Source organism: Macaca mulatta, chromosome 15 (assembly GCF_049350105.2).
Source record: "Macaca mulatta isolate MMU2019108-1 chromosome 15, T2T-MMU8v2.0, whole genome shotgun sequence".
Lineage (NCBI taxonomy): Eukaryota > Metazoa > Chordata > Mammalia > Primates > Cercopithecidae > Macaca > Macaca mulatta.
The window spans coordinates 22,251,520-22,267,550 of NC_133420.1; the positions used below are offsets into that span (position 1 = coordinate 22,251,520).

Genomic DNA, 16,031 nt, shown 5'->3' on the forward strand with positions numbered 1-16,031 from the left:
TGCAATTTTGGAATTAGACTTGGGTTCAGTTTCTAGCTCCAGCTTGTACTGTTTGTATGACTACCGTAGCAGAATGACATTCTGAGCCTCATTGTTCTCACCTGTAAAAAGAGGATAATATCCAACTTAAAGGGGCATTGGGAAAAATGGAATGAGATGACGTCTTCAAAATGCTGAGCATCGTGTTGGCATGCTTTGGTAAGCACTCAGGGTGTGTTAGCCGTCATCACAGTTGTTCAGGCAGAACCCCTGTCCTCGACAAACCTAGTCTGTTGGCGAGTCTGAATGGAAAACTAGGAAAGGTATGTTAGGTGCTCTTAGCCAAGATAAATACAAGGGGTGGTGTGCAGACCTCAGATACTGTTAATGGTTTACCTGTATTGCATCAAACTTCACTCGTTCCATCAGCAGCATTTATTGAACATCTACTGTGTGACCATGTGCTTTATAGAATGGGATGTTCCTGCCCTCAGGCTCCTTGTCCAGAGGGGAGTGCAGATACTTACCATGTAAGAGACTTATCAGAAGAACCTTCAACAAAGGGCTATAGCGCTTCAGGAGAGAGACAGGGGAGGTTCCATTTGGACTAGACCTTGAAGCATATAAATTTTAGAGCATAAAGGACATCTGACCAAATGGTAGAACCTGAGCAAAGTCCAGTTTGGCTGAAGCAGGGCTTCTGCGTGGGGAGTAGCAGTAAGACTTCAAGATAGAGTGGAGCAGAAAAGGGTTTATGTACTTCTCACTGTCAGTCACTTGTACTATTTTACTTAATTGTGTGCCAGGTCCTGAGCTAGACACTGCTCCACTTTTGAAGAACCACTCCCACCCCCACCATTTTCTTTTCCACCATTCCGCTTCACACCCTGTGCCAAAGGCAAATACTTGGTGTTCCCTGTGTATGTCCTCATGCTTTGTGGACTTTATGTTTTTTCCTATACTGTTCCTCCTGTCCTCCTTCCCATCATCTGGGAATGCTGCCATCCCCCTAAGTTCTGGAAGCACTAGCACAGCACCTGGCATATGGCTGGTGCTAAGTAACTGTTTGCTAGTCTGGAAGGAACGGTCAACAGAATTGTGCTATGGACACAGGTGAGGATGTAACAGAGGCCATTGATCTTCCAATTGAGTTCTAGAGTTGGCATAGATCTTTATAGAGAAGAGACACTGAAGTTGCTTTAATTTATAACTAGATTGGGGCCTTTTAGACTTTGTGTAAGACTCCTTGAACCGTAAAATGAATGTTAAAGTCCTGTGCAGTTTGCATCTATGAATACAAGGAATCTTCCAGTAACATACAGTGAGTTCATCTGAGCTTTGATTTAATGATTAGTCCTATTTGTTTGACCTCTAAGTGTCTCCCTCAGTTCCAATTAAATCACATATATGAAAACACTTTTAAACTATAAAACAATATTTATAATTAGCCTTGGTCTGATCACCTGAAAGTAAACCTGTTGCTTTTATGTGTGTGCAGACTTTGCAGCTGTGTTTGTTGTCAGGTTGTAACACATATACACAGCTATAACTGCACTTTTGTTTCCCATTATTATCGTCCAAATAGATATCAGGGGCAATGAAAACATGGCATTATAACCAGTAAAGTCAGCAGTAAGTCAGCAGTTCTCAAACTTTTTGGTCTTAGGACCTCTTTATACTCTTAAAAGTCATTGAAGACCCCAAAGAGCTTTTGTTTTGTTTTGTTTTGTTTTGTTTGAGGCGAGGTGTTGCCCTGTTGCTAGGTCTCACCCAGGATGGAATGCAGAGGCAAATCAGCTCACTGTAGCCTCAAACTCCTGGGCTCAAGGGATCCTCTCACCTCTACCTTCCGAGCAGCTGGGACTACAGGTGTGCACCACCATGCCCAGCTGATTTTTTTTCTTTTTTAACTTTCAGTAGAGATAAAGTCTCACTATGTTGCCCAGGCTGCTCTTGAACTCCTGGCCTCAAACAGTGCTCCCGCTTTGGCTTCCCAAACTGCTGGTATTACAGGTGTGAGGCACTGCACCTGGCCAAGCTTTTATTTATTGAGTTATATCTATTGTATTAAAAATAAAAATTGATTAATTTAAAAATGTTTATTGAGAAAAACAGTAATTTCATTAATGTTAATGACAGTTTTGTTTATGTTTTGGGTTTGTTTGTTTTTTTTGTTTTTTTTTTTGAGATAGGGTCTGTCTCTGTCACAAGGCTAGAGTGCAGTAGTACAATCACAGCTTACTGCAACCTCCACCTCCTGGGCTCAAGCGATCCTCCCACCTCAGCCTCTCCAGTAGCTGGGCCCATAGGAGCACACCGCCAAGCCTGGCTACTTTTTTTTTTTTTGTATTTTTTGTAGAGATGCAGTTTTGCCATGTTGCCCAGGCTGGTTTTAAACTCCTGAACTCAAGTAATTCACCCGCCTTGGCCTCCAAAAGTGCTGGGATTATAGGGGTGAGCCACCATGCCTGGCCCAAATGACAAATTTTATGAAAAGTAATTATTATTTCTTTTAAAAAAATTTTTCTGGCCGGGAGCGGTGGCTCAAGCCTGTAATCCCAGCACTTTGGGAGGCCGAGACGGGCGGATCACGAGGTCAGGAGATCGAGACCATCCTGGCTAACACGGTGAAACTCCGTCTCTACTAAAAATACAAGAAAATTAGCCGGGCGAGGTGGCGGGTGCCTGTAGTCCCAGCTACTCGGGAGGCTGAGGCAGGAGAATGGCGTGAACCCGGGGGGGCGGAGCTTGCAGTGAGCCGAGATCGTGCTACTGCACTCCAGCCTGGGGCACAGAGCAAGACTCCGTCTCAAAAAAAAAAAAAAAAAAAAAAAAATTCTGAGACAGGGTCTCACTCTGTTGCCCAGGCTAGAGTGCAGTGGCGTGATCATCTCACTCTGTTGCCCAGGCTAGAGTGCAGTGGCGTGATCACAGCACACTGTAGCCTCAACCTCCTGGGCTCAAGTGATCATCCCACTTCATCCTCCTCAGTAACTGGAACCACAGGCACCCGCCACCACAACCAGCTAATTTTTGTATTTTTTGTAGAGACAGAGTTTTGCCATGTTGCACAGGTTGGTCTCAAACTCCTAGACTCAAGCAATCCACCTACCTCAGCCTCCCAAAGTGCTGGGATTATAGGCATAAGCCACCACACCTGGCCTGAAATTTTCTTTTTTTTTTTTTTTTTTTTTTGAGACGGATTCTTGCTCTATCACCCAAGCTGGAGTGCAGTGGTGCAATCTCAGCTTTCACTGCAATCTCCGCCTACTGGGTTCACGCGATTCTCCTGCCTCAGCCTCTAGAGTAGCTGAGATTATAGGCATGCGCCACCATCCCCAGCTAATTTTTTGTATTTTTATAGAGATGAGGTTTTACCATGTTGGCCAGGGTGTTCTCAAATTCCTGACCTCAAGTGATCTGCCCACCTCAGCCTCCCAAAGTGCTGGGATTATAGGCATGAGCCACTGCACCCAGCCAGGCCTAAAATTTTTAGTGAAAAGAGTGTCGTTATTTTATCTTATTGCAAATTTCTGTAGTGTCTGGGCTTATAGAAGACACCTGGATTTTCATATCTGCCTCTGAGTTCAGTCTGCTACAATACATTGCTTTGGTTAAAGTATATGAAGAAAATTTGGCCTGACCCAGATATGTTGTTGAAAAAGGGAAGAATATTTCAATAGCCTTTTCAGATAATTGTGGGTATTAATTTTTGTTACTATACCAAAACTCAAATGGTTTCTTTTTTTGTTTGGTTCTTGTTTTTTTGTTTGTTTGTTTTGTTTTGTCTTTTGAGACTGAATTTCGTTCTTGTTGCCCAGGCTGGAGTGCAATGGCATTAATCTTGGTTCACTGCAACCTCCGCCTCCCGGGTGTAAGCAGTTCTCCTGCCTCAGCCTCCCAAGTAGCTGATACTACAGGCATGTGCCACCACACCCAGCTAATTTTGCATTTTTAGTAGAGACAGGGTTTCACCATGTTGGTCAGGCTGGTGCTCAAACTCTTGACCTCAGGTGATCCGCCCGCCTCGGCCTCCCAAAGTGGTGGGATTACAGGCATGAGCCACTGCGCGCAGCCAAGCTTTTTATTCCTTTGTGCACTTGTAAGAGAATGGACATGAAAAAAGTAAGTCATGCCTTGCTGTTGTTACAAAAATAGTATTACAATTATGGACCCTGAAGGGGACTTGGGAATTCCCCACCACCACCACCATAGGTCGATTTAGAGTTTACAGTTTTGCAACTCAACAGTCTATTATAGTGCTGTTGCTGTAGGAGCGTGGTGAGGTAGGCAGGACAGGAACAGCCTTTAGCCACTTGAGGGAAGGGAAAGAAGGCACGTGGACTCCAGAATCCAACAGATCTGTCCCGGTTTCACCTTTCCTAACAGTGGAACCCTGGGCAAGGTTTTGACCCAGTCTTGACACTTTGAGTGAGAGTTTGAATCTCTATCTCTGAACTCTTATATTCCATGTTCTTTCTAATGTTATTAAGCCCCAAGGCTGCCTCTCAGCCCTTGGCTGCCTCACAGCACCTTCTCTTTCTTGGCTGCAGGCCCTAGACTCCACCTGCCTTCTTCCTCAACTCGTCTCTGCTTCCGTTTGCCTGTCGTGGCCTCTTTTTGCCATTCTTCACTGAAGACAGGTGCCAGGCCTCATTCCTCAGTTCCCCTTTCCTGATTTTGTACTCCCAAGAATTAAGCTCCTTCCCTTCCTGGGTTTTCTGCTTGTCCTCCGTACCTTCCTACCTTGTGATTGTCATTCTTCTGGAGCCTTGTCAGCCCATTTGAGCTGTGGTGCTCAAGTCACTATTAGGCCCCACCCCAAAATTTGATCTATCACAATACATCTTTGAGTTATTGCAGCTTGAGCATTTTGACACAATACATTATGGTAATCCATGGCATATAGAGACATTAACACTCCTGACTTTGACAAAATACATTGTGAAGTCTTTGAAGGCACCATAACAATTTATCTTCTCATTCACGAGGAGACCCAGTTCAGCATTAATGTAGATGAACACAGTGTGGCTTTTGTTTCATTTAATTGCTTGTGACCTTTTTAATTGCTAATTTAACAAAATACCAACGGGTTATATTTAAATTAAATTAACAGACAGTAGTTTTTGTTTTTTCAGTATGTTTATTTTTAAGATGTTCTGGTTCTCTCTACTTTTCACTTTGAGTTGCTAAAAATGTCTTCTCGGCCGGGCGCAGTGGCTCATGCCTGTAATCCCAGCACTTTGGGAGGCCGAGGCGGGCGGATCACGAGGTCAGGCGATCGAGACCATCCTGGCTAACACGGTGAAACCCCGTCTCTACTAAAAATACAAAAAAAATTAGCCGGGCTTGGTGGCAGGCGCCTGTAGTCCCAGCTACTACTCGGGAGGCTGATGCCGGAGAATGGTGTGAACCCGGGAGGCGGAGCTTACAGTGAGCCAAGATTGTGCCACTGCACTCCAGCCTGGGCGACAGAGCGAGACTCCGTATCAAAAAAAAAAAAAAAAGTCTTCTCTTGAACAGAAGTGGACTTTTTAATGTGAAGTTTATAGTAGAGTAATTTTAATATGCAGATGGTACAATGTCAAGCATCTTTCATCTTTCATGTGTGGTTGGGCTCATTCCTTTCCAGAAGGGTACAAGCAGTAAATGTATACATGCAAAGTCATAGAACTTATCTGGTCCAAAAAATATGCTTTTGGAATAATGAATGCTTTGCTTCAGGTGTTTGTCTTTAGATCAAGTGTCTATTGCAGACACCATTTATTAGGCCCTTCTTTCTACCTTGTACTATTTTGTGGCCTATAGCTAATTTGTAAGCTCCTGCAGATCAGGAACCCTGCTTTATCTTCACCAGTGTCCCCCACAGTCTAGCATACTCCTGGCATAGGGAGAGAAGTGGTTGCACATTGCATGTACAATAGACCTGACCCCTCCAACAAGTGGTACTCCTGAGCCTACTTTGAGAAATGACACTGGAGGCCGGGCACAGTGGCTCACGCCTGTAATCCTAGCACTTTGGGAGGCCGAGGCAGGTGGATCACCTGAGGTCAGGAGTTGGAGACCAGCCTGGCCAACATGGTGAAACCCCATCTCTAGTAAAAATACAAAAAATTAGCCGGGCATGGTGGCTCACGCCTGTAATCTCAGCTACTCGGGAGGCTGAGGCAGGAGAATCGCTGGAACCCAGGAGGTGGAGGTTGCAGTGAGCCAAGATCTCATGATTGCACTCCAGCCTGGGCAACAAGAGCGAAACTCTGTCTCAAAAAAAGAAAGAAAGAAATAACCCTGGAACTCCAAAACCAATAGTTGATCCCGTTCATCAGATAACCTCCTTTGGAGTGAGCAGCATGAACTGGAGGCGAGTACAGGACTATTCCTTCCCCACTCCTTCAGGTGCTGTTGTCCTTCTGATCATAAATGCAAACATGCCCCTTGTCGGCTGGGGCAAGGCTCAGAACTCCTCCAGGTACCCGGAGGACTTAAGTCCTCAAATGGGATATGAATTTACACTATCAGATAGTAGAAGGTCAATGCAAGAAGCCAGCTATGTAAGTCTTGTACAAAATTAATACAAGGGTATTGACAAGCCTTGCTGGTTATTTCATAGCTTTAAGACCTCTACTAAAATCCTATCATCTCATCTGCCCATTATTAACATTTCAGCAAAATATAAAGTTTTCATTAATCTCCCACAGCAAATTTAGGAGTGAAAACTGGCACTTGTTTGAGCTTTTAGGACTACATTAGCTGGTGTATTAAACAAAATATGTCATTCTTCAGTAGCTTCTGTAAGAAGCTAAATCAATTTCCAGCCATATTTATGCACCACTTTATCTAAAAGCATCTGAATTATCATTTATAGCTAAGATGCTTTATTAGCAGCTGGCATTGAAATTGCTCAGTAAAAAATTATATGTCACGTTATAGTAATTTTTAAATTGGTTTTAATCCAACATCATAAAATGTAAAAATCTTAAGTGTGGGTTTTTTTTTTTTAGTAATTGGCATTTTAGCATAATGAGCTGTTACCTCTTTCCAAATCAAATACCTGCAATATTTAGAAAACACTAATTAATAAAGCAAACAGAATTTCTTGAGCTCAGAGCTAAGTTGTATCTAATAATAGCATTTTCTCAGAAAAGATGACTTGAAATGATTTTTAAAACATTAAATGATTTTAATATTTTACCAAAATACTCTGTAATTCTTATGTATAAGAAGTTCTAAAATAGAAATAAAACATGTTTTGACAGTTATGTTTCAGTAAAAATGAAGACTGGAAAAAGTGAATGATGATTCTAAACTCCAAATCCTAGCCAGCCTCTCAGTTTGGGATGTGGATATTACCCAGGAGAGAGTGGTAATCAGGATCATGGCATCTCTGTCCAAAACCACAGGCACTGCAAAGAAAGGAAACAGGCTACCCAGTGGCCCTTGCAGATGTGGAGTGAAGCTCTACAGTGTCCTGGAGGTGTGATGTTGGTGAAGTCACTCTGTCTCTCTGACCCTCACCTTCCTGTGGACATGGCAGCTGGTATTCAGCACATGTTTTTGAACTCTTGCTTTATCCTCTGAGTGGTAGCACCAGCAGTGTCTGAGTTGCAGTGTCTGAGTTGCAGTGATGAGAAAGCAGTCCCTGTGGTCTTGGGGTTTACAGTCTAATGGCAGAGACTGGCAATTACTCCTTGTGATAACTGTTCTGAAGGAAAATGCAGGGTACGGGGACAGAAGGAACCAAACTAGTGTCGGGGGCTTGCAGCCAGAGAAGGCTTCCCTGGAGTATCACTGGTGCTCTGCTCTTCAGGAGGAAAACAGGGAGGGGCTGGGAGAGAGTGAGATGGGGAGAAGGGTGACCTGGGCAGAGAGGAGGACAGCATGTGCAAGATACTTTGAGATGGGATTCTGCCAGAAGCACTTAGTGAAGGGCGAGGCCTTGTCCTTACTGAAGGAAAGCACTATTGTGGGCGCTGGGATGGTCCAGGTTGGGAATTACTGTAGTGTTTGCAAATAGAACACAAATTTCCTAATAAATGAGTTCACTGTGAAAGCATCAGACACCATCTTTGACTTAAAATACTTGCCCTGTAAACAGTAACTGTGGGAAGGAAAAGCATATCATTGTCAGGCTACCAGTTGGTCACAAAATTTTCCAGTTTTATACCCAAATCTAGAGTTTTCCATTCCCCCAGCTCCATCCCAAAGAGTTCTCTCTGGGTTTCCCTGTGGAACCGTTTCTGAGTGCTCAACATGAGGCCTAGAGCACCCTACTCTGGTCAGCCTCTGCAAGATAGGCTTCTCTCCTCCCAACCCACTCTACCCCCTGCACTGGTGATGGCACCAGCAGCTGCACCTGCAGAAGTCCACATTTCAAAGCCCAGGGACCAAGAGATAGTTTAACTTTGCTTAATGTAACCATAGCATGTGGCAGCCTCCCAAAGCCTCAGAGTTCTCATCTGTAATACGGAAAATTATAAGACCTTCAATGCAGTAACGTGTGAAATGCTTCACACCAAGCCTGGCACATGGTAGGCACTCATATATACTAGCTAGTATTTATTTAGCAAAATTTAGTGAGAGCATTCCAGTTACCTTTACTGCTTGCAGAAGATATAAAGATGAGTAAGAAACTTTCCTGACCTTCACAGAGCTTCCAAATTAGGACAGAGCAACCACTAAGCAATTCTAGTGCAAGGCTGAATATAATCCAGTCTGATGCTAGAAGAAAAATAGTCACCGCTCTTTTGAAGCATATGTATTCTTTACCTAAATTTTGATGTGAATGGCAAAAACTGAAATTCAGAGAGATAAAGTCACTTGCCCAAGATAATACAGCAAATTAGAGGCAGAGCTAGGAGTTGCAGCCACAACTGTCAGGCTCCAGGGTCCAGTATAAGCCAACTTTTATGGAATTCATTGCCAGTAAGGACCATCAGAAAAGATTTCATGGGATAGATAGAGTTTGAGCTAGCCTAGGGAGGGGTGGGGGGATTTCTACAGGTCTGGGTAAGGATGGGAGGGCTGTTCTAGGGCAAGGGCAGCACGTGAGTAAAGGCCCAGAATTTAAAACCCTGAAGCACTGTGCAGTCTGAGGGGTTTGAGAGGGCTGAGAGAAGGCATATGTGAGAAGTGAGAAGAATATTAGTATGTTTCAGGCACATTATGGGCTGCTGTGATTGTCTGGCTAAAAAAACGTGTTCTTCATTCAGGAGGCCATGGAGCCAGGGAAGATTTTTGAGCGCCAGGCTTCTTATCTGTCTCCAGTATCACATATCAGAGTGCTCAGCATGCACAGGGTGCTCTCTGAGCATTTGGTGAATGAATCAATGATCCAACCTTTAGAAAAACGGATCAGAAAGTCTGTGACCGCTGGACTGCAGAGGGGGAGCCTGGTGACCAGGAGGCCAGTGATGAGGCTGTCACACCCAAGCACCAGCAGGTGCCCCCGAGCCAGTGGAGGCTGTGGGGCACAGGGCGAGAGGCAGTAAAGAAAACGGTTTGGGAATCTTGGAAAGGACAGAGATTCTTCAAGGAATGTGGATTACTTTTGTGATTAGGAAAATCACATTTGAAAAAAAACAAGAAGTGTGATACGGCTAACACCACCCATGCTTTTGTGGTTTTGACTCACTCTTGTGGACTGAGCTTCCTGCTGAGAGCAAGCAGGAATTTTTCTATCCTTGTATCCCTGCTGCCCAGCCAAGGACCTGCCATAGTGTTTGTGGAATTAATTGTTGAGTGATTAATATGTTACCATTCTCTGTTTACTGGAATGGCATTATTAAGTCATCACTCAGCCTTTTCTTCTCCAAATTAAATAACCCATATTATTTTAATTTATCCCAAAGCATTTTAAGCAGACACCATTTGCCAAGCCTCATGTATCTTTATGTGTTAAACTGCCTTTTCCTCCCCAGGTTCAAGGGCAGACGGGGTTTTTGAGGAGGATTCACAAATTGACATAGCCACAGTACAAGATATGCTTAGCAGCCACCATTACAAGTCATTCAAAGTCAGCATGATCCACAGACTGCGATTCACAACCGACGTACAGCTAGGTAAGTGCGTGAGCAGATGATGAGCTGGCTTGTCATGTCAGCAGTCAATGTAGAAATGGGGAAAGAAACAACATACAACTTTTATGTGACCTGAATGACTAAAGGTAATTTGTTTTCTGAGAAAATGTTTAAACAATGAAATTTGAAGTACATCCTTTTTCCCACTTGAGTGCTCTGTCTTGTCTTCTTTTTTATGAAGCAGAAGATTCGAAGTAGAACTAACTTGAGACTCTTTTCAAACTGATTGACTTCAATGAAGTTCCATAATTCTTTTCATTCTGTAATTCTCTTGCCTGCTATCCTTAGAACTGCTTTGTGACGGTGCCACCTGCCTATTCTTACTCAGCTAACTCATTGCTTATTCATTCAGGCCTTTATTCAGGAAGCTTTTTAATGATCTCAGAAGGTATATTTGGATCTTCATCATATAATTTGGAACTTTCAACTAATATTTGGGATTAATTTGTTCTAATTATGTGCTAAATTTCTGTTTTGACTTAAACCGAACAGAAATAGGAAAAGTGTCATAGTAAGCAACATACTATTAATACATCATCATCATCATCATCATGGCTGCCTTTTATAGGTATCTGCTATGTATTAGTCACTGTGTTAAGTGACTTTACATGTACTACTTAACTTTACATGTACTACTTTACATGTACTACTTAACTACCTAAAAGGTGGGGTATTCTTACTGTCCCTTTCTAACAGGGGGGGTAAATGAGGTACAGAGCAGTCAAGTCTCATGCCCAACTCACACAGTGGGTAGGTGGTGGTGCCAGGAGCAAACCCTGGTCCAACCAACTCAGGTGCACCTGCTCCCTAATAACGGGTCTCTCATATAATGGCCAAGGGAGAGGAAGAATGGGTAGTCATGCCAGGCTCACCCAGTCAGGGAGCTGAGCTGCACCCTGTCTCTGCCACACCACCCCTTCCTACGTCTCCTTTTAACTCCAAGGTTCATTTATTTCATGTTTCTCACAAATGCTTTGTATGTTTGTCATAATAAAATATTGTCCAATGTTGGCATTAGTTTGAACCTGGATAACTCATGAGAGGCCTCAAAAATCTCCTCACATGTTCCTACCCAACTTAGTGATTAAGAGATGGGCAAGAGAATCACAAATGGCTTAAATTTGTTAAATGCTCTATCAATAGACAGCCATGTAACCTTAAGCAAGTATCTTAATCTTTCTGAGCCTCAATTCTATCCTGCTTGAATGGGAATATCAGTAGTACCAATGACTGAGGGTTGCTATAGGGAACAAGTGAAATCCGACATGTAAAGCACTGAGTACGGGGCCTGCGGTTGTAAACTTCCCTATGTGAGAGCTGTTAGTTGGGAGACAGTAGAGTGCAGCGCTCAGAGGGCGCACTCTGGAGTCGGAGGCCCAGGTGCAAACCTTGCTGATTTATTAGCTGTAGCACCACTGGCAAATGGAGCAGAGCCCCAGTGTCCTTATCTGTAAAAATAAAGATAATTTTTTAACTATGAGGATGAAATGCCGCAGCACGTGCAGAGAACTTAGAAAGGCGCCTGGCCTCTAGCAGGTGCCTAGTGAGCATTAGCTGCTAAGATGATGGTGATTCTAGCAGGCTGATCAGATGAGGCAGCACTCAGTAACTTCGAACCAAAACAGACACCACCTTTTTTTCCCCTCTGCATTAAGTCCTCAACTAATGTCCTCAATAGATTCTTGGAAACTGGAACTTTAAGTGAAATGACATATAACAAAACTGATTTTTTTCCCTTATCAACATTATAACAAAACAACATTGAATAAAATGATGTACATCATTTCACTTAAAGTTGAAGTTTCCAAGAACCTATGAATGACAGTAAGTGAGGACTTACTGTAGCTCTTCTTCCTCACAAAAACCTTAAATATTTAAAGTGGTAAAATTGCTTATTTAGTGTTGATTCGTAAATCATAAAGTCGTTCAGTGTTCCTCCTGGGGATATTTTTCCTACTGTATTTCAGAAATGAACGTAAGACTGATAAAGAAGTCAGTTTTCAAAAATAAATAAAAGAGTACATACTATATGATTCCATTTATATGACATTCACAAATACAAGGAAATAATCTTATGTAGGAAGTAATGATACTGGTTATTCCAGGGGTAGGATGGTAGTAGTGGCTGGAGAGGGGCTTCTGGGAAGCTGGAAAGGGTCTGCTTCCTGATCTGGGTGCTGATTCATGGTATATATACTCATGATTTGTGCACTTTTTCTGTATGTACACTTTCTTTCTTTGTTCTTTTTTTTTTTCTTTTTTTTTTGACAGAGTTTTGCCTTTGTTGCCCAGGCTAGAGTGCAGTGACATGATCTTGGCTCACTGCAGCCCCTGCCTCCTGGGTTCAAGCAATTCTCCTGCATCAGCCTCCCTAGTAGCTGGGATTACAGGCGCCCATGATGCCCAGCTAATTTTTTTGTATTTTTAGTAGAAACGGGGTTTCACCATGTTGGCCAGGCTGGTCTCGAACTCCTGACCTCACATGATCCACCACACCTGGCCACACTTTCAGTTTGTGAAAGTAAGAATGCCACTCAAACATCCAGTTTGTGTTTAGCTGCAGTACTTGCCCAATAGCAAAGGGTCTGCTTTTTCTGAATGGGCCTACTTTTAAGAAGCCAATAAGTAGGCTGGGTGCCGTGGCTCACATCTGTAATCCCAGCACTTTGGGTGACAAAGGTGGGCCGATCACTTGAGCTCAGGAGTTCAGGACCAGCCTGGGCAACATGGTGAGACTCCATCTCTACAAAAAATACAAAAATAGCCAGGTGTGGTGGTGCCTGCCTGTAGTCCCAGCTACTCAGGAGGCTAAGGTGGGAGGATTGCTTGAGCCTGGGAGATCAAGGCTGCAGTGAGCTGTCATCACGCCATTACACTCCAGCCTGGGCAACAGTGTTAGGCTCTGTCTCAAAGGAAAAAAAGAAGTCCAATAAGTATCCCAACTGTGGTCAAGACACAGCGCCAAAGCAAGGTCCCAGGTGAGCATCATGAGCAGATCCATCCCTGCTCATTCCCCATTGTGAACAGCGCCGTCTTGGAATCATAACCAAGATCATGGGCTTCTTTCCCCACTTTTTTCCAAAGGCAAAAAAGACAAACTTTAATACATTAGAGCCTGACTTGTAAATTATTTCAAAGGGAAAAGTCCACAAAAGGCTCTGTGGGAGGAGCCCAAGCTCTGCAGTCAGTCAGCACTGAGTTCGAATCCCAGCCTTGCCACTTACCTGCAGTGTCACCTGGACGAGTCTTTTCCCTTTTCAATCTTAGTTTTTGCCATGTGTGAAATGGGGATAATAATATTTACCTTTTAACAGTCTATGAAAGTGTCTGGCCTATAGAAGCATATTCTAAGTGGTAGCTTCCCGTAGTGTTTTATCATTGTCATTATTATTTATTTTGCCTATTGCCTTCTCTCCAGGTCCACCATCTTGAAAGTATTAAACCAGATCACTTAGATTATGGGGTGGCTCTCCTGGCAAAGTTCCACTTGTGACCACAATGGAGACTTGTCAGGTAGACATGAATGATGACAGTCATACAAGTATCTCCCTGGTTGTTAGAAGTGAGGCGACTGGAGGCTGGGGCATCGCTTCTGAACGCTTCCAGTGGCACACATGGCGCCCTCTGGTGTAAAGTCGCATCTCAGAGGGGCTTCTAAAAGAGATGATGTCAAAACATTTGTTTCTGTCATCAAAGTTCGGTCTTTATCATTATAACCAGAAATTTCATTAATTAGTCCTAAGGAATTTTGTGACAATCAGACAAACTGCCCATGAGTATTATATCATGCACTGAATAAACCCATTTTCCCATCCTACGTAGATTACACAGGTATGTAATTGAAGACCCTCTCTCCCTCCTTACAAAGCAGGTGTCACTGTCACATTCTGACAGCAACAAAACCCACACCTAGCAATCCAGAAATTCTTTCTTCCTGAAACATTCTACTGCCAAGAGTAGGGAGGCAAACAGCACACCCTGTATGAGTATTCAAGTGAGCAGCTGGATTCTGAGATGGGTAAATAATTTATTTTATTTCACCTGACTAGCCAGGTTCTTCAGGTCCTTCCTGACACTGATGGATGGTCGCCTCCACCTGTCCATCCTGTGTCAATCAGAAGAGAGATTTCACTTGGTCCCTGTGGCAACATCTTTTAAGTGGAAAGTGAGTGTGTGTGGCATTTGCCCAGCCTCCCTACTGATTCCACAGAAAACCACTTGTCCACGCTGAATTAGCGGTAGTAAGAGCCGCAGCTGAGGATTGGAATCCCCTGGCTCTGCAGTGCCACCACAGTTGCTTGTCTTCTGATGGGGTGGTAGTGGTCACTGTTCCATTTGTTTCTGAGAAAGTCGGGATGAGAGGCTCAAATTTTGACCTGCAAGACCCAAACTTAAATCAATTTTCCACCAGACTTTTTTTTGTTTTTTGTTTTTTTTTTCTGAGATGGAGTTTCGCTCTTGTTGCCCAGGCTGGAGTGCAATGGTGCAGTCTCGGCTCACTGCAACCTCCGCCTCCCGGGTTCAAGCAATTCTCCTGCCTCAGCCTCCCAAGTAGCTGGGATTATAGGCATGCACCACCACACTCAGCTAATTTTTGTGTTTTTAGTAGAGACGGGGTTTCACTATGTTGGTCAGGCTGGTCTCGAACTCTTGACCTCAGGTGATCCACCCACCATGGCCTCCCAAAGTGCTAGGATTACAGGCGTGAGCCACCGTGCCTGGCCTCCACCAGGCTTTTCTATGGCCGAAAAACTCCTTTAATGAAACATATGACACAGTTCTCATCTTTTAAAATAACTGTAATAAGAAATAGAATTTTTACAAAGCAGTTATTATCAAGTGCTTACTGTGTGCCACGCACTTTGCTAATCATTCTCTTTGCATGCACTGGCACCTGAAATCAAAGCACTATTATTAGATAGTACTGATTTTGTCACCATTTTTTATATGATGAAACTGGGGAGTAGGAAAAATCTAGTAAATCATCAAGCTGGATTAAGAATCCAAGACTGTCTGAGGCTGAGTCTTGAGCCTAACTACTATGACTTGGGTGCAAATCATTGTGCTAATTCTCTGTGGAACTATGACAACTTACAATACACCAAGAGCTTTCTCCGTGATAACCTCATTTAATCCACACAGCACATTGATATTGTTGTTCCCACTTCATGACTGAGAAAACTGAGGCTTGGAGGAGTTTGGAAGAACGTGGTTTATGTAAACCACTGTGTTGAGAGGTACATAGCTATTACTTAGTGCTAATTCTCCCACACCTCAGGCATCAGATATACGGAGAGTTCCAGGAGAACTGAGGCAGAAACCCAGTCCCATATGCCAGATCCAATCGCATACCACAGGTGCCAGTCCACAGGTATCACTAATAATTCACCCCCAGCCCAGGCAGGATGGCTCACATCTGTAATCCCAGCACTTTGGGAGGCCAAAGTGGGAGGATTGCTAGAGGCCAGGAATTCAAGACCAGTCTGGACAAAATGACAAAACCCTGTCTCTACAAAACATTTAAAAACTTTAGCTGGGTGTGGTGATGCATACCTGTGGTCTTAGCTACTTAGGAGGCTGAGGCAGGAGGATCCCTTGAACCCAGGAGTTCAAAGCTGCATTGAGCTAGGATCGTGCCATTGTACTCCAGCCTGAGTAACAAAGCAAGACCCTGTCTCAAATATATATATATAAAGAAAAAATAACTCAACTGCACAAAGGAAGTGATTACTTCTAGTTGGCCAGTTCCTAAACTTGTGCATATTCTTGCTCTTCTCCCACCCCTAGTATCTGGAGATGGATGTCCATGTACTGTGATACCCTTCTCCTCTTTCCTTTAGATGTTGTTCATCAGCCACCTCAGAATCCGTTCCAACACAGTCCTATAAGCAACCCCTACCAGTCAATTGAAGGTAGTTCTTAAATTGAAATCTCTTTGCCATTCCTGCTCTGCCAGCCCAGAATCTTACCAAAGTC

The 16,031-nt window shown here is 43.5% G+C and overlaps 1 protein-coding gene across 9 annotated transcripts in view; it reads left to right on the forward strand.

Moving 5' to 3' along the window:
- MAPKAP1 (MAPK associated protein 1) overlaps nt 1–16,031 on the forward strand; it is a 270,663-nt gene that overhangs the window by 214,946 nt on the left and 39,686 nt on the right. For all 9 annotated transcript variants that reach the window (XM_077967978.1, XM_015116824.3, XM_015116825.3 and 6 more), the window contains one exon: nt 9,897–10,037. In XM_077967978.1, the coding sequence (XP_077824104.1) occupies nt 9,897–10,037 (141 nt within the window). The remainder of the gene's footprint in view (nt 1–9,896; nt 10,038–16,031) is intronic.